General features: G+C 39.1%; 1 protein-coding gene across 3 annotated transcripts in view; it reads left to right on the top strand.

The window, feature by feature from the left end:
• NFATC1 (nuclear factor of activated T cells 1) overlaps positions 1-20,243 on the top strand; it is a 205,727-nt gene that overhangs the window by 149,822 nt on the left and 35,662 nt on the right. For 2 of the 3 annotated variants that reach the window (XM_061594032.1, XM_061594021.1), the window contains exon 9: positions 6,836-7,516. In XM_061594032.1, coding sequence (XP_061450016.1) covers positions 6,836-7,516 — 681 coding nt within the window. The remainder of the gene's footprint in view (positions 1-6,835; positions 7,517-20,243) is intronic. The other variant, XM_061594038.1, reaches the window with a different exon arrangement.

Raw genomic sequence — 20,243 nt, 5'->3', positions numbered from 1 at the left:
GTATTTGTTGAACAGCCAAACATTTTGATGGCAAAGAAAAGGGAATTGTACCATCACTGAATAATTTGAATTACTTGGAAAGATAATTATGCTTTGTTAAGATTTTAGTAGAAGATAACCCAGACAAGATAATACTTTGTGTAGATAGTAGACATAGAAGTATATACATCAGAGCCAATAAAGTATCATTATTCATGATACTTTATAGGAAGACAAAATCTGCTGTGACACCTTACATCTCAGTTACTGCAGCATGCACAACTGATGAAATAGGCTGTTGCCTAAGAAAGCTCTTGTTGCAATAATCTAACAAGGTTTAATACCACACTGAACTTTTAGTTGCCTTTTAACAGCAGTCACAATTAATAAGATTGGCAGCTGAATGACTTTTATCTTGAAATATGTGACTTATTTCTTTCTTATTCTAATAGCCGCAAGCCAAAATAGATAAATTATAGAACTGTCAAACTCTGGATTTCTAATATGTCACAGCAAACTGGCTTTAGCAAACTCATTTAAAAAAAAAAATCATACCTGTCCTACCTCAGCAAATGTGATTATTTTTGTCACGTTATGATGTGTTAACATTTTACTTATTCAGAGCCTTCTTTTCAGCTTATATAACTTAAATGACCCTCCCCACACTTGCATTCACATAGAGCCTTATTGTCTTTATCCAATTGTTATGATGTCATCATATGGACTGAGTAAGAGGCATCACTGCTTTATAGCTAGGATTGCAGCAAAAATGAAGTTCTAATGTAAGATTGGCTGATGTTGTGACTAGGGATGGATGAATCTATCAGTTTCTGTTTTTCTCATTTTCCCAATCTTATTCTTGCCACATTTGTCCATGTTTTTTTTAACGTCCTCACAAACTTCATCAGCATCTTGGTGCACATTTTTACAAGACATTCCCCCTAATTTAATGTATTTTTGTATGTTTCTTTAATATGCATACTTGCCCCTAATATTTGCATTTTTGTACACATTTTTAGTTGGAGAGCTGCATGGCAAAATTCAAGTGTGAATTTCAAAGGATAGCTCCATTGCAGTTCACATTTTTTTTCAGGAAGTGCAAATTAGACAGGTTCACACTAAAATGCAAACTGACCTGATTTTCTTTCCATATCAGTTGTGACACATATGTCAGCCAAAGTCAGTAATTAGCCCAGTTCACATATCATGATAAACAAGTTAATGATTCCAATTTCATCTGCTTTGCTTCTCCCTGATAGGATATGGGAGAACAAACCATAACCCCTGGTTTAGCACAGCGGCGTCACTAGCAGGAGTGCGGGGGGGTGCGGACCTCCGGTGCGTGCCCTCCCAGGGGCATGAACGAGATGGTTGGGCTTGCATGTGCGTGTGCGCGCACTCAAGGCCAGCCACCCCGTGCATGCCCCTGGGAGGGTGTGCGCCAGAGGGGCACCCAGCCGGAGAAGGCCTGGGAATGCCGGCGCACCTCCCTCGCCCCACCGACGCTGCTCCTGGTCTCGCCCACCCGCCCACCTCTGAGGAGGAGTTGGAGCAGCCTTGCCGGGCAATGGCCCAGGGCGGGGCGGCTCTGGGTGTCACCCCCCTCATGGTGACACCCGGGTGCGGGCTGCACCCTCCGCACCCCGGTAGTGATGCCCCTGGTTTAGCATTATGTTGAAACCTTGGCATGTTGACTGTAGTTTGCTTGAGCAGGAGAGATTGGCACATTCATGGCAGACCATTAACTATGGTTTACTGTGATGTGCAGAGGATGTCTTTGTTAGCTGGTACTAAATCTGAGTTAATTTAGATGTCAGATATTATTCTGCATTAATTGAATTGGGAGCACTGGTCATACTAACAACTAGAGAATTTTGGTATACTACAGGAATGGTTGCTTATGGCCATACTACCCTGAACACACCCGATCTCATCTGATCTCAGAAGCTAAGCAGGGTCAGGTCTGGTTAGGTGCCGCAGGCTTAGAAGAAGGTAATGGTAAACTACCTCTGAATACCATGAAAACCCTATGAATATATCCAAAACAAATTCATAGGGTTGCCATAAGTCGTAATCGACTTGAAGGCATATAACAACCACCACACCAGGAATGGTCAAAGTTCTGAGCAAAAGCTTCCTCCCCCAACCCCAACCCCTCTAGTTTAAAGATTGAAGCAAACGGGAATTCTCAACAAAATTTCATTGATCCGTGCTCTTGATGAAAAATGTTGTGGACCACATTACTCTATTAACCATTTTCAGTGTATAAAATATTTCAAATTTATATTTATATCTATAGCTATCTCTTATTCTTTCATCCCAGCAGTTCTATTAGGTAGCTTCGGCTGAGACAGAGTGAGTTTCCAAGCTATCCAATCCAGTTAGGTTTGCTTCATATTTTATTTTATTATTTTATTTTATTTTATTTTATTTACAAAGGTATGAAAGCAGATTATCATATGTCTATTTAAAATACACACTTATAGCAATCAGAGAGGATTGTGCCCCTCTTTGCCTATGGAGCATATCCCCCCTCCCTTTGCACCCCACAAGGGAACTTTCAGTATTGATTTGGATTGTATCCAGCAATGCACAAGCAAAAGACAGCTTGCACAATGGATCATTCCCTTCCCCTCCTCCTTGCTCCAACCCCCTGTACTTCCCCCAAAAGGGTTCGGCTTGGAGCAACCTGTATATCTTCTGATTTCAAGCTACTTTAAATATAGTTTTCCCAGCAAACAATTATTAGTTACATTGTAGGAGTTTGGAGAGCTTCATTCTTTGTATAATGCTGTGATTCCTGTGATAATTTTTTACATAGTAGATAGGACCATGTCTACTCATGAACCAAACATGTCTGGTCCTTTGATGGGGCAGGATATAAATGTATTAAAATGATAAAACCAGTAAGCCTGATAATCCACAAGCAGTGTGCAGCAGGCCCAGAGAATGAAAGGCACTGGATTAGAGTTCTATCTTGGAAGCGCAACAATCATGAGCCATACTGGGATGGATGACTGCCCAAGAATAGTCTCGAGTCCCTAGGAGGAATGAGCACTCTGATTTTGTAGGAGGAATGGCAGGATATTAGTTTAATAATTAATTCATTCTGGAAATTTTTTTTAGTATTTGGACCTATGCAAAATGTACATACAGTAGATTACTGCTTTACGATTGATCTGTTGCTGGCAACCATTTTTGTCATAGATTGATTCAGTGATATATCAGATAAATATTCTTTACCATTTTCAAACACGCTTCCCCACCGCAGCACAGTGCTAATACGATCAGAATGTAACAGTTGTTTACCTTGTTGAAGGCTCATGTAGTGAAAACTTGTAAACTCACTTGTATTTCCCAAGCAGTACAAATTTCTGTGAAAACCAATACGAATAGGCCTTCTGCCTATATAGTAGATGGAAAATGTTTCTAAAGAACATAAACATTTACATGAGTCTAAAGTTGTCATTCTTTGATTTAGCATGTGATGAACAACCTAATGCACGATCTAGATACATCAAAGAACTTGGAAATAATTTCATCCTAATAGCACATTAACAGTTTGTGTGCTGAAACTAACCAATAACCATTACTGGTTCATAGTGAATCTGCAGTAAAGTCCTTCACTGTGTACCTAGGGCCACATTCACACCATACCATTATTCCAATATTATTATTATTATTATTATACAGCCACAAGAGTGGCTGTATACTATAGCCAGTGTGGATTTTTCGCATTCCTTAATGTTAAATTGAAAATACCCCAATGTCATTCTGATGCTTTCCATAAGCTCATTTCAAAACAAAACCTTACAAAACTTATAGTCCTGAACTCAGAAATGCTTGCTTAACAACCCTCTAAATGTTCATGGCGATACACAAAACAGTCAGAGAGAATCTAGAGTTCAAAGTGTAAAAAGAAAGAGAGAAAAACCAGACTCCTTTTGGACTTTTTTCTGTAAGAGTTCTCATATTTTATTGAAATTAACTAAAAATCAGCCATGTTCACAGAGTACATGTTATCATATTACTGACCTTGCTCCATACTCTGACCTTCATCTTTTGCAGTTTAAAAGTTTAAAAAATGCCTAGCTGATTTTTAATTAATTTAAGAAATTTAGCATTGAACTTAATGATAAGCCGGGACATACTCAGTAAGAACCAACTCTCAGTGTTCTAAAAGCCAGACTCTGAGCTGCTTGGCTTGGCTAATCAACGGGCCACACCCACACCAGACTTTGATTTCACATGAGACAGTCATGGCTTCCTCCAGAGAATCCTGGGAAGTGTAGTTTGTGAAGGGTGCTGAGAGGAGACTCCTATTCCCCTGACAGAGCTCCAGTGGCCAGACTGGTTTAATAGTCAGCCGCTATGACTGAAGTTCTGTGAGGGGAACAGGGCATCTTCTAGCAACTCTCAGCACCCTTCACTAATTACTCTTCCCAGGATTCTTTGGGGGAAGCCATGACTGTCTAAAGTGGAATAAAGATCTGGTGTGGATGTGGCCAGGGACAGCTTTGGTTTAAATTTGGGTGGGAGACTACATGTGCCTGCTGTAGAATAAAAAGATGGGGGGAATGCTGAAAAAGAATGATACTGTTGACAATGTTTTCCTTTTGGAAAGGAAAGGGGCTTCCCCTCTGCCCAGTGCCCAAGCTGCACAGGAAGTGGATTGGACTGTGAAAGACCAACCCAAATTGTGTTTGCACTTTTACAAATTTGTAGAGCAGTATATCTCAGAGAGGAGGTCAGGTTTCCTGCTGTCCTGGTGCATTCACTATAGCTGCCTAATTTCCCCGCTTTTTAAAGTTTGATAGAAATATCTGTTGGCTATAGGTACATTCTTAAACCGCAAGGTTTTTGCCTGTTAGTGAATTTATTTGTTTATTTATAATATATATGTATACTGCTATTTTGTTTAAAACCATCAACGCAGTTTACAACAAGTAAAAACAAACTAAAACAAAGAAAGGACAGTAAAAACAATTAAAAATACAGTAAAAACAAACTTCAGTTATTGCAAAAAGACATCTTAATTGCCTGCATAAGCCTGGTGGAACATAAAGGCTTTCAGAAGGTGTTTAAAAATTAAAGCAGAAGGTGCCTGCTTTATTCCACTTTAAACACTCATGGCTTCTCCCAAAGAATCCTGCAAGCTGTAGTTTGTGAAGGGTGCTGAAAGTTCTTAGGAGATCCCTATTCCCCTCACAGAGCTATAGTTCCCTGAATGGTTTAACTGTCAGTCCCTTTCCCCAGAGAATGCTGGGAACTGCAGCTTTGTGAGGAGGTCTCCTAACAACACTCAGCACCCTTCACCAACTGCACTTCCCGGGATTCTTTTGGGAGGCCATGATTGTTTAAAGTGGAGTAATAGTGGAATAAATGTAGGGTGTGAAAGTGGCCTACATCGGAGCTAATCATCATGCAAACCTTTCAAACTTTGCAGCATGATGAACTTTAGTTTGAGTTTGTGGGAAAACAACCAGAAAACCACTTCATTATGGATTTCACACTCACCATTTACTCCAGTAACTCACATTTTCGTATGGTAAAATGGTCTTGGGGATCAATTGTCAAGCTCACTGCTTTGAGCAAATTCACAACCACTTACCCTGAAGTATTGGATTTAAGCCAGTACCTTTCTGTTTGACTAAGGCCTCAATCCTCTGAATACTTCCAAGGACTTATTCCCACTGAACATAATCAGTTTAAGTGTCTTCTGAGTAAACATACATACACACTGAACATTAGTTTAACAGTGAAATCTGTTCAAATTTATTCAGAAATAAGTATTCACAAGATTGCAGCCTAAATCCAGTTATTCTGTTATGGATAATACTGCTGAACATAAGTGCTAACCGAAGCTTCTATCACAGACTAGTCATCCTCATTGGAAGTAAACATGGTTGAAGAATGAGTGGCGGTCTTCCTGTGCTTGAATTTGTGCAGAATAATGTGGAAGGACATAAATTCCATCTGTATTGCTGCTCAATGTATGCTTGAAACTTTTGTCATTTTCATAAGCTCTTCTGCCTTCTCTCCCTGACATTTTTAGAGACTGTGACTTCTACCTGATTAGCAGGTACAGTCACAAGACGTGGTGGTGGGCAGAACAGTTGCATCACTGGACAAGTAGAAGGTAACCCATTCTTGTATGCTAGAACATAGGCAAAGGTTTGAAAGGATTGTTTCTGACATTCTGAATCGAGCAAGCTGTGATCTGGATGCTCCTTCTTGATTGTGTTTCTTGCATGCTCTAGTGTGGGTTATAAAAATATGTAGACACTGTTCCAGTGTATTTGCTTTAAAAAAGAAAAGTTAAGATTCTAGCTTGTTCAAGAAAAAGCTTTATGATGAAATGCATCATTTTTCATAAGCTTGCCATTCGCCCTGAAGTTTTGTTTTGGTGAACTCTGAAAGCCCCTTTTTTTAAATCCCCATGCTTGAATTTACCCATTGTGCAGACATCTATCAAATGGGCCATCAGTAGCAGTAGACATGTGGTAGTACATCCAAGTTAAAAAAATTCCTTTGATTACTACAAATCCATAGAGCCCTTGGGTCCAGAGCTTCTACTGCAGTGCAGCTATTTGCAAATAGATTTTTATAGCACATTAGATTCTGGAGGCGAGTCCAAAGAAAATAGTCTTTTTCAATATTAGAACCAGCTGTGACTTTCTTGTGCGGATGACTCATTCATATTTTGTATGGGGTGGGAGAACCAGGCAAAGGACACACAGAGTCTTATTCAAGACGTTGTTTGTTTTTGCAAAGGGTATCCTAGCCACAAGCCAACTTGATCATACCACTGTGCAACTCCATGTTTATTTAAAGCACTTTCTTTTTCTTTCAACAGTTCCAGTTATAAAAACAGAACCCACTGATGACTATGAGCCTGCTCAAACCTGTGGACCAAGGAACCAAGGATTAAGCCCTCTCTCCAAATCATACTACAGCCAACAGATCATGATGCCTCCTGATCCTGGCTCATGCCTTGTGGCTGGCTTCACTTCCTGTCAGCAGAGAAACACTGTGATGTCATCGTCTCCCAGCTCAAGTCCTAAGCTGCATGTTCTTTCCTCTCCTGCTTACAAGTGCATCACCAACCCAGGCCACAGCCACCTAGGACTTCAGCAGACGGTTGGAGGTGTCCCCACCATACAGGAAGTGCCAAGGTCTATAGTTGTGCACCCAAGCTCTCCAGATCAGTCATCTCACATCATGCTGCAGCCGCAGGTGAGTCAACATCTGAGCAGTAGCTGTTCCCTTGGTTACCAACAAACACTCTATCCCAACAGTCCCTCCTCTCCAGTTCCATCTGTAACCCAAGAGCCAACCTATTTGCAGTCCTGCAGTCCAACTCACTCATCCATAATGGGTCAGCAGCAACTGCCGAATGTTCAAAGAAATGAATCTCCAGCAAATCAGCCACTGTCGTTGCCCGAGTTGCATGAGGACAATAATCATAATTTGGCCCCTATTCCTGTAACGATCAAGCGAGAGCCTGAGGAATTGGACCAGTTATACCTGGACGATGGTAAGTCTTCTGAGGATGTAGAGGTTTGTGTTCAGCCATTTTGATGTGCCATTGAGTTCTGAACCTCCTTAAGCATTCTGATGGGGAAAGCTGCCAATTAACAGCCTGGTGGAATGGTGCTGAATTTTGCTGGAGTGACATCTGTATGGGAAAGATTTCTTTAATGTCATCACCTATAATGAAAGTGTATAATCTAAAAGTTAAAATACTGTTAGTCATTGCTGAAGTATCCGCATGTCCATTAGCTACATTGCAATAATCTTAACCATATGGTCTTGGCTTATATCTATGCCAGTGGCTTGCAGAATGGCACTGAAAGCTGATTTGGAATTGATCCACTGTCTGTCATGTCCTGCATTTTGAAGTGTGCAAGCCTCCTAATTGGAATTAAATGTCAAAGCTGCTCTATTTCAGTTAAGTCCAAATTATAAACCAAATCGTGTCTTTAACTCTCTGACATCTGAAGTTACGGTGACTTCCCCCCCTTACATTTCCAGCTTCCTTACTTTCTACAGGAAATGTGTAGCTGTCTTTTTATTAAAAGTATGTGTGTATCGCACAGCTTTGTTTGCATGCACCACTGCACTGTTAAAATGCTACAGTGAATTTGTCAAACTCCAAGAGATTTATTCCTTCAGCACAATAAAGGGCAAAATTTGGAATTTTATTACCTCACTGAATTGTGATGTGGTGTTTACAGCCCTGGTAGTTCTTATGAACATTTGCCTTATTTAGTTAATGAGGTCCCTTTCAATGACACAAAACCTTATATGAATGCACTATGGTACATGATAAAGAAAGACCTTTGAACAGATATTGTTTTCAAAGTCATTGTTCTATTGAAACTATGGCTATGTTAGTCTTGTGGGAGAAAGCAATCACAAAAGGCAATTTACTGTAATTTTTATTTTTAAAAAGCTTGTATTAGTTCCATTTTAAGCAGTATGACCCCTCCTAAATTCTGATTAAAAGTTAGAATTTTAAAGCTTGAATAGCAATATTATAAGGAATTGACTCAATAAAAAATGTTTTGTGACTAATACCAAAGCTCTCTACAACTGGTATTAATATGGTACTCATATATACAATGTAAATTTTTGCATTAATAAAAATTAATTGCATGCAAACAATTAATTTAACCCCAAAGGAAAAACTGAAGAAAACTATTTGCATATTCTTATATCAAAGTATCTGAGGATTTCTTTAGAATTTTTAATTCATTCCATCTCTCAAAAAGAATACTCTCCATTGCTTAGTTTCCTTTTTACATGATATACAGATTTGGAAGTTAAAGCAGAAAAAATGGTACTCTTTCTAGAATCTTCCACCTAAAGCTTGCGTTTTTTTATATGGACTTTCATCAAATTACACCAAAGTGGGCTACTCCTACATATGTGAAGATTATGCATATCTTGTGCATATCAACACAGACACGACCTGTCTTCTGTAAAATATTTCTAAAATGGCTAAGAGTTTGGAGGGCTTTTCTTAACAGATAGGATATTCTCTGTGGTTGGCTAACAACCACACTTGTTCTTGAAGCTGCAGGATCTTTGGCTACTGTTCAAGTGTCAACTTTTTAAAATTTCTTCTCTGTGCTACACAAAGTATGCGCAAACTCTCTAACATTCCTATTTTGCAAAGTCAAATTGGTCATTTCAGTATCAAAGGGAGGTCATTTAGGTTATCAATCTTATTAATGTTCCTTCTGTGTATTTTGATTCCTGCAGCACAATGCCATTCTATTGTGAAGTTATTTCCTACCATTAAAAACATCAAAGAATTTAATGAGGTTATCTCTGTAAGTGACACGTCAGCACCAACAGGAAGAGACTCCTGGAAAGTAACTGATGATCCAACTTTTCTACACAGAAAGATATTAGTCAGTGTTGCATTGAACAGGTTGATAAATAATTTTTAAAGAAAAACACAGCAACAAAATAATGATAGCTCTTAAAAGCAGGGACATTTAACATTCTAAACTTATAAAACCATCTTGACTTTTGACTGGCAGTCTAATATTGCTTTCAGTCACCTGAACATAGGTGATCATATGAGAGGTTTCCCTAAAAGGCAGCCTACAAATCACTCCTCCTGTTGTGTGAGCTGCGATTGAATCAGGAAGCCTTGAATAAACCATAGATTCCCATTTTGTCCAAACTAGGAGTTGAATCCAACAAAGCAATTGCACGAGCAGAACTTCAGCTTGTGCAACAGAACTTCTCTTCCCTCTCCTTTCCCACCACTATTTGCCCCCTGCACACACCCACACCCAGATCTGCTCCAGAGGGTTGGAGGGACTCCCAGAGCATATTTGGAGGTATGGGGCATGTGGGGGGAAGGGGGAGGAGAGGTTCTGTTTCATGAGCAGAAATTGTTCTGCTCATGCAATCACTTCATTGGATACAACCCCTAGAAACTATGGTTATATCTTTGGAACAAGCCAGGATATTAAACAACAGTTTGAGTTGGTTTAATATCCTGGCTTGTTTGGAAGCTGGTAACCATACTTTCTCAGTTTGGACAAAATGGGATTCTATGGTTTATTCCTACTTTAATTATGACTCACAGCAGAGTAAGAATTAAAGGGCTGCATGTGCATGCAAAAAGACTTGGCTTAATTAAACTGTATGGTTGTTTGAATGCTACCTCTGATTCTTAACAGACTATAGTATTCCTAAACTACAAACAAAATCATTTAAAAGGTTATCCAAAATACACATATTTGAAGTAAGATCCATGAAACTATAGAAGTTAGTTCCAAGTATGTGTGCTGAAGATCATTGCTTTAAGTACTAGTTTAGACAATGAAAGTCTCCTTACAATATGTTTTAACATTCCTGGTAATGCCTTTGTATGGGGAACATTAATTTAATTTAATTATTTAAGGGATTTATAATTGGCTTTTTGAGGAAGGCCTCCACAAAGCAGCCTACAACATGTTTAAGATACAAACCCAACTCATAAAGCACATCTAAAATATACAATCAATAATAATAAAGTCAAAACCAGCAAAGAGAGAACAATAAAACTTGGCCACAACTCAATAAGCACCCACTATTTATGACCCTACATTAAAGGTTATAGAGGAGAAATGTGTCTTCAAGCCCTGTTAAAAGGGATAGGAGCTGCCTGATACCTGTAGTAAATGAATTCCTTAATTGCATGGCCACTGCTAAGAAGGTCCTGTTACAAGTGCCCTCTAGCCTGATTGTTTTCAATAGTGGATAATGAAGCAGACCTCTCAGGATCTCGTTAGGATAATATGGGTGCAGGTGGTCCTTTAGGTAATCTGGTCCCAAACTGTTCAGGGCTTTAAAAGTAATAACCAGTTCTTTGAATTGGGCCCAGAAATGCACTGGCGACCAGCACAACTGATACAAAATCTGTGTAATATGACCTTACCACCTGACATCCACCAGTAACTGGACAGCTACCTTTTACACCAGTTGAAGTTTCTAAACGCAGCCTCAATATAGAGCACATAACAGTCCAATCTAGATGTGATGTGAATAATTGATGCAACATCTAGCATCTGTAGATAGGCACACAGTTGCTGTACCAGCTGAAGGTTTAGAAGGTCCACGGCTGCCCTGGATGAGCAGATGGAAAGGAGTACCATCCACCTTCTGATGACAATTCAGCCCAAACCTCTGTATGATTTCTCATGGGTCTCATATAGATATTATATAGCATGGTGGACAGAATGGAAGTTGAAGTACCCCATAGATCAATGGTCATGTGGTGGAACAAAAGTCCCCCAGTGCTAATCTCTGAGTCAACCCTCCAGGAGGGTCTGGTACTACAGTATCACCATGCCTCCATAGCCCAACCCAGAGAGTTGATCCAGGAGATACCATTGGCTGATGATATCAAAAGCCACTCAGGAAAACCAACAGAGTTCTCTCCTGTCCATTCCCTGGCATAAGTCATTCACCAGGGTCACCAAGGCCCAAAACCATCCCCAAAACCAATGTGTAACTTTAACTGTCCTTAGATACTGTCACAGCTACTTGGAAGCCCAAATCACACATTCTGCACATTCTCCACTTTCCTACTCAGGCAAGGCATATTGTATCGGGAAAAGTTCATATGCTAGGGCCATATATAACTAAAATGTATGTTTTGGTAATGCTGCTGTTGCTGTTTTGTTCTTTTCTTATGTAGTAATGGTGATGAGAAGAAAATGTAGTTTTTACTTTCACAGAAATTTCAAAACCAGTATAACATTCACTGTCCCAGGTCTACTCAGAAATAAGTCCAAATTAGTTTAATGGTTTTTACTGCTAGGTAAATGTATTTAGGATTGCATCTTAAATTGCCAGTGGATTGCTAAATCATAAGAACTACTCTAATGTAACTAAAATACATACTCTAGGATAGTTACCCTCAAAAACTTTTGTCCCAATAGGGTTAGTCTTGTCTATAGCCATAATCTAACATGGACATGCTTAATACCATTGAGTTGAATGGAGAGGAAGGCCAAACAACAGATGGACTGATTCCATAAAGGAAGCCACAGACCTGAACTTACAACATCTGAACAGGGTGGTTCATGACAGATGCTATTGGAGGTCACTGATTCATAGGGTCGCCATAAGTCGTAATTGACTTGAAGGCACATAACAACAAATTCTTTGAACCGTTTTTGAATATTGGAGTATAAATGTCATTCGCTTTCAGTGAAATTACCATGTCTGAGGTAAGAGGTTCCAGTAGCAGAAGACCAAAATTACTTGCCTGCTTGCTGCAACTCAAGAGCAGTCCTGTTCAGTTTAACAGGACTGCTCTGAAGTTGTGGATTGTGCCTATAGTTACCTAACTCCATAATATTTCAGTACAAACAGTGTCACCATTTGTCTCAGAAAATCAAGCCAGTTGTTGGAAACAACTTCGGAAAATGGAATTTAGGAACTAAAATGTGGGGTTTTTTATTGCACTATGCATTTATTTCCTTCCCTTTCTTTATAATTAAGGGCTTGATTTGATAGCCTTATCTAAAAGAGCTATGGGAAACCCACGGCCCTCAAGTGTGGTTGGACTCCACCTCCCATGAGCCCCAGCCAGAAAGGCCAGTAGTCAGGGATAATGGGAGTTTTCATCCAGCAACATCTGGAGGGCCACAGATTCCCCAATCATTTTCAATTTTGTGTGTGAGTGTGTGTGTGCGCACGCGCATGCGCACCCCTTGTAGTTGTCTCTGTGCAGCTGTATTTTATAGCAGTTTGCCCATGAATGCATACATTTCAACTGCTTTCGTTAAAAAAGGTAAATTGGGAGTATTAAACTCTTACATGAGTATGTAAAAAAGATAAAACTGCAGGCACAGTGTTATTGAAAGCTGCAGGTTAACCTCCCTTTTAAAAGGTGTCTGTTAAAAATAACTTTTGCAGTAAAACTCTAAGTTATGGAGATATGAGCTATTGCTAATGTCCTTTCCATGAATTGCTTACTCAGTCGAACTGTTAGATGTCTGACATGCCCATATTTCTCCTATACAGCATATAGTAATTTCTGTTGCCTCTACTTACCATATGTTTGGGAAGGGTGGGGGTGTTATATGTATTTCAAATTTCTGTATGAATTTGAAATGCACATGATTTGGTCATATAGTTTATTTGAACAGGAACTATACCAGACAGAATTATTCTTGCGTTGAAATGTATCCTTTTTCATGCGCCTCAGCTTTGTGATTAAAGTGATTGGCTCTTGAGGCATTAAGTTTAGTCTGCTGCTGCCACAATTATGCCTTTTAAAAACTTCTGAGTGTGCTCACTGATTTCCAGTAGTCCAGATGTCATTAGAACAACATGCAGGTACTCTACAAAGCCCAGTAATACTGTCAGCACACTGGACTGGATTTCAAGCTCTCCATAATGCCCCCCTCTTACCCTTACCCTCCCTCTCTTCCTCTCTTTTGGCTTAGTCTAGCAGCTCCAGAGGAAAACAAAAGGCTTTCCTCATGGAAAGTTTTAGTAAAACTGGCTGAGTGCCCAGGTTGAGGGCCCTTCCTCATTTATAATGATGATTGAAAGCGTACATACTACTGTGGTGAAACATGCTGGGTCGCTAACATTGGGGATGAAGGTTAGATCTGATGGATAGGAGAGAAAATATAGAACTCAAATAATTCATTAGGGTCAAACCTTTAATGGACCTAAATGTCTACATTTGAGTGGTAGACCATTAAATGAAACCCCACTGGGTCAGGTCACAATATTAAGATTTCCCTTTTTGCTGCAGCTACCAGCTTTGTGAAGCTACTTCCCCTGAGAAGCCTCTCAAAGAGCTACTTTTGGGGGAGGCAAAGATGTTGCAAGGTGCAGCAATTACTTCCAGTCTCCCATATCGTCCTGGCCTTCATTTTATTTTGGCAGCGGGGGGCGGTATCAATGGTATTGGAATTTTCATCAAATGTTATGGCCATATGTTATAATGTGTTTTGTATATTCATTTGGTTTAGCTAGTCAGAATACAATTTGCCCATCCCCATCCCATTCCTTCCTCATTCTCTCTGTACCCTGTTGCAGTGTGGAAGGCAAAAGGAAATAAAGGAAAATAAGAAAGGATGAAGGAAAATGAGACAGACAATCTCCAGTTCCTTTTTTTTTTCAATAATTTTTATTCAGATTTTCATAAAACATACAAGACGAAATCATAAAACATTCAAAGACAAAAAACAAAATCAAAAATAGTTAACAAAAAAAAAAAAAAGAAAAAAAGAAACAAAAATAAAAAATAAAGAGTAAAATATTGACTTCCCATTTGTCAAAGATCAAATCAGTTATAAGTCTATAATATATAACAATCCTGTCTCTTAAGTCATATTATAAAATCACTTTCCTCCAGTAGTTATCTTACTTAATCATCAAATCTCATAAACATTACTTTATTCTTTCCACAAAAAGTCAAAGAGAGGTTTCAATTCTTTAAGAAATATATCTATCAATTTTTTTTTCCAGATAAGCATATCGATTAATCCATCTCATTACTAATTATGATAATCTTATTGTCATAACCATAGTCAAAATAAACATTTCAATTAATCCATCACATCAGAATCTGTTAGGTTCAGTAATTTCAGTAGCCATTGTTCTATTATCCCTATTAGTTCCATTTTCCATCTTCCAACTTCAGTAGTCTTGTTAAGTCCAGTAATTTCAGTATCCAATCTTCCATTATCAGTATTCCATAATAATCTTGCTGTCAAAGCCATAGTCATATAGTAAGAGTCTGATGGGAATTACCTCTATCCCAAATATTTTCTTGCCATCCATTCTGAATAGGTTGCTGAAATACTGCTGTAAAATCATATCTCTGTTCTTTTTTTCAAAATACACTGGGTCATCTCTTGAAAGTTTTTCCATTGTCACATGGCTGCAGTTAATTCCATAGATTTTCTCTATATTGGGCTCCATCACATCATTCCAGTCCAGAAGATTATCCATGCCATTGATAACTTTATCTCTAGAATCTTCATTAATTTCTTCAGAGATAACATTGAGTTCCAAACAATAGATTTTATTTCTAAAGTCCATAGACTCCAAATCTTGTTCCTGTTCCACGTTTGTTCCAATCTCCGGGATCTCCTCTCTCACAGGGACCCCTGTTCCAGTCTCCAGGGTCTCCTCTCTCACAGGGACCCCTGTTCCAGTCTCCAGGGTCTCCTCTCTCACAAGGACCCCTATGTCTTTAATCTCCTGTGTCTCCAAACAATAGATTTTGTTTCTAAAGTCCATAGACTCCAAATCTTTTTCCTGTTCCACGTTTGTTCCAATCTCCGGGGTCTCCTCTCTCACAGGGACCCCTTCCAGGGTCACCTCTCTCACAGGGACCCCTATATCTTTAATCTCCTGCTTCATTTTACTCAATTCAATTTTCAGCTCCTTACAACCCTGTCGCAGGTTTTGTTTCGTTATCTCAATCTCATCCATTATTTTCTGAAACATAGTTATTTCCAGATTCTCAGCCACTTTCTTAATTGCCATTTTAAAAGAAAAATATAGGAAAACCACTTCTTATTTCAGCAACAATTGGGTTAATACTCCAAACTTGGTGACATCACAGTATAAACAGAGCAGACAGCCTTATCTCTCCATGCTTAAGTAAACAAAATGCAGTTCCCAGGATCGAAACAATTAATGGCGGTCGTCAGGAAACAGATTCGTCAAAATAAAATAGACCAAAAAGAGAGTAGTCTCAGACAATATAATATTCTTCAAAATAAAAATCTGGAATAGAAATCCCTCTTCTGTGTATATCTTTAGAATGCAAATCCAGGACAGCTTTTTGCAACAAAAACAGAGATAAGCTATTAATTAGTGAGTAGCAGAGAGAAGTTATGGCTCCCCAGTGAGATGTCAAAAACCGATCAATCTGGCAAATCTCTTTTAAACAGCAACAATTTAAGTCAAGTAAAAGAAAAATATAGAAAGAAGGGTGCTTGCCTGTTAGTGCGTTCTCTCTTAGAAGATAAGATGAACGTTCGCTTTATCAGATAGAGCTTGTTGTTGAAAATCCGTCCCACCTTCGTCGGCTGGACCTCGTCCCATAAATTAATGAGATCTGGTCGTCCCAACAAAAATAGGCTTGAGGTTAATCTCTTCGTTTCTCCCTACCCGGGAGAAGTTTAATCAGTCAAAAAAAAAAAAAAATCTGACTGATATATCTGAATAAGCTTCTTTTGAGGCAGGAGCCCGTCTCAAAAGCAAGCACAGGCTAAGTCACCCTTCCCGGAAGTCCCCAATCTCCAGTTCCTGATGATGCAGATGATTCTAAGATGGAGGCCCGTTTAGCCTCATGGCATTCTGTTGTATTTCATTCCCTGTAGACCCATTTTACATAAGAATCAAGGTCACTTGTGTGAAGCTGTCCAAGTCTTGGCACACTCATTGTATCCTGCAATTTAGTAACAATTTAGTTACAGCCCCTGTGACAATTGACAAAGGGGTACCACAGTTTAAATAAGGACCACGTATACTTGATAGTATGTTAGGATAATGGGGGAAGACCAAGCGAGGGATTTATTAAAGAACACCCCCCCCAAAAAAGTGAACACATATATAAGCAAAGAAGGTTCCAGTTGTCAAGGGAGGTGGGCTGGGAGAGAGATGAATCAGAGTTTTAACTGAAGAGACAGAGATGAAGGAACAGCTTTTCACAATGTTGTATAGAGAGATGTTACATAAATTGACGACAGGTTCAATATGGGGATCAAAGGAGAATCTAAGATAATGCTAAGGCTTTGTGCCTGGTCAACAGGCTGGATAGTGATGATGTCAATGGATACAGTGACCAACTGCAAAGAGGAAGGCTTAGGAATAAAGGTGAGCTGAGTTTGATATGGTGACAAGATATCCAAACAGAGATATCAGATAGGCATTTGGAGATGCAGGACTTCCTTTAAGATTAACTCTAATACTAAGAATTTCAAACTATGGTCTGCAAACCAGGAATTCCACAATGAGAAGACTAGTGATGGTGAAGGAGTTTATCCTAAACGTTGCTTGCCTGTCATTACTAATTGTCTCTTGCTACGTGTAACTTCAGAACAATGTTGGGGCAAATATTCTCACAGAAGGAGGGCTAAGTCTGGCTCACCACACTTGGCACGTGCAGATAGCCCACCCTAGAACACCCCTCAGAATTATATGTAATGGTCAGGGGAGTGCACAGCAGTGTTGCAAGTTGCTGTGGTTTTGTGCAAAGAGGTTGGGATCCTTTGTGCTGATGATGTTCAAGGCTTTGGTGGGTGGGTAACAAGCAAAGCTAAGTAGAAAAAGAAAGGAACAAGTGCACTGTAACTTGCGGCCCTGTAGAATTGATGAAACAGGATGCACACAATATATTCCTTCTTCATTAAACATTTTAGTTAAGCAAATTACTGAACTTTGTGAAGTTAATTGCCAGCTTAGTTATTTAGCCCAAATTTCTTTTGTGCAAGTGAATGGAAAGTGAGGCCAGTGAGAGTCACTTCCACATTTCAAGTCAAGTCTCTTCCTTCCATAATACCGTTCTAAATAGGAAGGGTTTTTTAAATAACTGTAATTTTGCTTGGTGGATAAGGCCCTGCTGTGTATAAGTTTTAGTAACATTTGTTTGCTTATAAGCCTGGGCCACTGCCAAAGAAAATTTACATTGTGCAGAAACAGAGCCTTCTGTCCCGAGAAAGCATTGTTCACATGCTTGCATTCATCACTGGAATATGATATTAGTTTGAAATATTTCTGGGGAGTGTCACCAGAGAGCTGTGCAGTATTGGCAGATCAGTCCACAGCCACTGTGGGAGCTGCTTAAACTCTCGTTACTCTAATGACCTGGCCTGTCTTGACAAAAAATGCTTCTGGATAAATTATTTTTCAAAAGTAGGTCTGTAGCCAAGGTGGGGCCAGTTGAGAGAGGCCTTGTCTCTTTCATCAAGATTTTGGCCATTCCTGATTATTACGCAAGTTTTGCAAATGTAGTGAGGAGCTGCACTAATAGCGGCATACAGTTTTATGAAGAGCAGATCATTACATCATGAGTGGCACTGCGCTTAGTGGGAGGAAATATAGGGATTATGGCCAGATACACATTTACAGTGTCATGGGGTAGTTGAAGTATTTGTCTTTGGCCATTCTGAAATTTGTGGACTAGAGGATCAGTTTCTTCTGCATTGGGGCTGGTAATCTGTTTCGGATTAATGCCCAGTGCTAACAATCACTAGGAAACAGGCAAACGTAAAGAGATGCATTGGCGGTGGCTAAATCCAGGAAGGTAGGCTGTGAAACAGTAAGGAGCTGCAGCGTATATGGGAGAGAAGGTCAGAGGAACCCAGACAGGAGAAGACAATTAGGAAGACAGACAAAAGACTGAGAAATAGCCAAATTGAAGCTGAGAAGTACAAGGAATCTGGGCAGGAAAAGCAAGGAACCAGAAAGACAGGTAGCAGAAATGGAATGCCTTGCTGAAAAGTAACTTCTCATGGTCTTTGCTGCATATGCGGATTTCTTCTAATATTCTCAGTTTTGTATGCTATTTTGCCTAATACACACATTTTTGCAAAGCAATTTCCCCCAATGTAATTGATATCCCACAAGCCTGAAGTCTGCCTACAGCAGGTCTGCAGCATAGCCGCTTTAATTTCTTAACATATTTTTGCCAGTTAATGTTAATTTGGCAGGGAAGGGACTTGCACCTTTTTAAATTATTCCTAGCATGTTTATGTACTGCTGAGAATCTTTCTTCCTCATTACTACAAAGAAAATGTGTGATAATGCTAGTGTATGTCTGTAAAATACATAACTGATCTTTCTGAATATTTTCCAGATATTTGTGTAAAATTTCTGAGAAAGATGAGATCATACAAAGAAAGGTTTCTAAAGCAGTGTTCTTGGGAAGCAGCTCCAAAATCTAGCTTCAGAATGTTCAAGAGCATTCAGCAGAGCGTCTGAGCCATTTCCCCATCTATCCATCTTTTCTATTTCAAAATGGAAAATATAATGTGAATGTTAATTTCTCTACCATTAATGTTTGAAAATATGAATTTAATCTTAGCCATTCCAAAACCTAATCTTAGACTAAGCTACATGCTTGACATCACTCTCGCCTTACACTGTCTGGACTATCTATTAAGAACTGTTTTGGGCCATAACTCTTCATAACCTTGAAAACCTGTTGCAGCCAACAGTGTATATTAATGTAAAATGTGTTTATTTCACCTAAAAGGGGCTTGTATCACATTTTAAAATATAATGCATATTAATCACTTTAGCTGTATGAAGATTAATTTTAATAACTATATCACAAGTAGTATTTACAACAAAATGTATTCCTGGAGATGATTAATATTCATTACAACACAATAATCCTCTTTATTTGCATGTCATTTTTAGGTTTCTCGGGCATATCAAAATAACATTGTCTGCTGAGGCTGCATAGAAAGCTGTCTTTATTCCAGGACAGACCCTTGGTCCACACTAGGGACGGGGGAGAAATTCCATCCATTTAAAGGCAAACATATCTAGTTCAGACTTTCTGAAACAATTTGTGGACTGAAACACAGCCATCCTTCAAAAGTCACATTTCATTGAATTTTGCAGTGCAGTTCTTCAGCCAAGTATTATGTACAAAGAATGCATGTACTGAGGTAAAGTGTGCATAATAATGAATAGATTTGTGAAACTAGCATACAAAAATGCAGCATATTAGGGGAAATAGCTTGCAAACATGTATATATTAGGAAAAATTCACACTAAAATGCTGATGAATTTTCATGAGGACTTTTTTTCCAAAACAAAAATCATAATCTGATGTGGAAATGTGGAGAACTGAAGATTGGAAATAAGAGAAATGGAGAGAAACCAAAACTGACAGATTTGCCCATCCTTAGTCCATCCCATATTGTGTCCTCTGTTTTGAAGCAGCTTATTATTGGATCCTTTTATAACTTCAGATGCCAGGGATTGAATTTGGGACCTTCAGCATGCAAATCATGTGTTCTACCACTGAGCTATGATTCCTCCCGTAGCTTTCAGTAGATTAACTCAATATTGCAAGATGCCTGGGGGAGGAATGGGATGGGAAGGAGATTCAGCCTGAACTTCAGCACCATCCTGCTCCACCTCTATTTTTATGATTGCCAGTAAAATTGCCAATATCATAATGCTGTTATACAAATCTAGGGTGTGACCAAACTCGGAATACTGTGTAGGGTTCCAGTCACTACCCCTCAAAATGTATATCATGG

This window comes from Rhineura floridana, chromosome 1 (assembly GCF_030035675.1).
Source record: "Rhineura floridana isolate rRhiFlo1 chromosome 1, rRhiFlo1.hap2, whole genome shotgun sequence".
NCBI lineage: Eukaryota > Metazoa > Chordata > Lepidosauria > Squamata > Rhineuridae > Rhineura > Rhineura floridana.
Note: the sequence above shows the minus strand (reverse complement) of the source record. Positions and strands in the feature narration are given on the sequence as shown.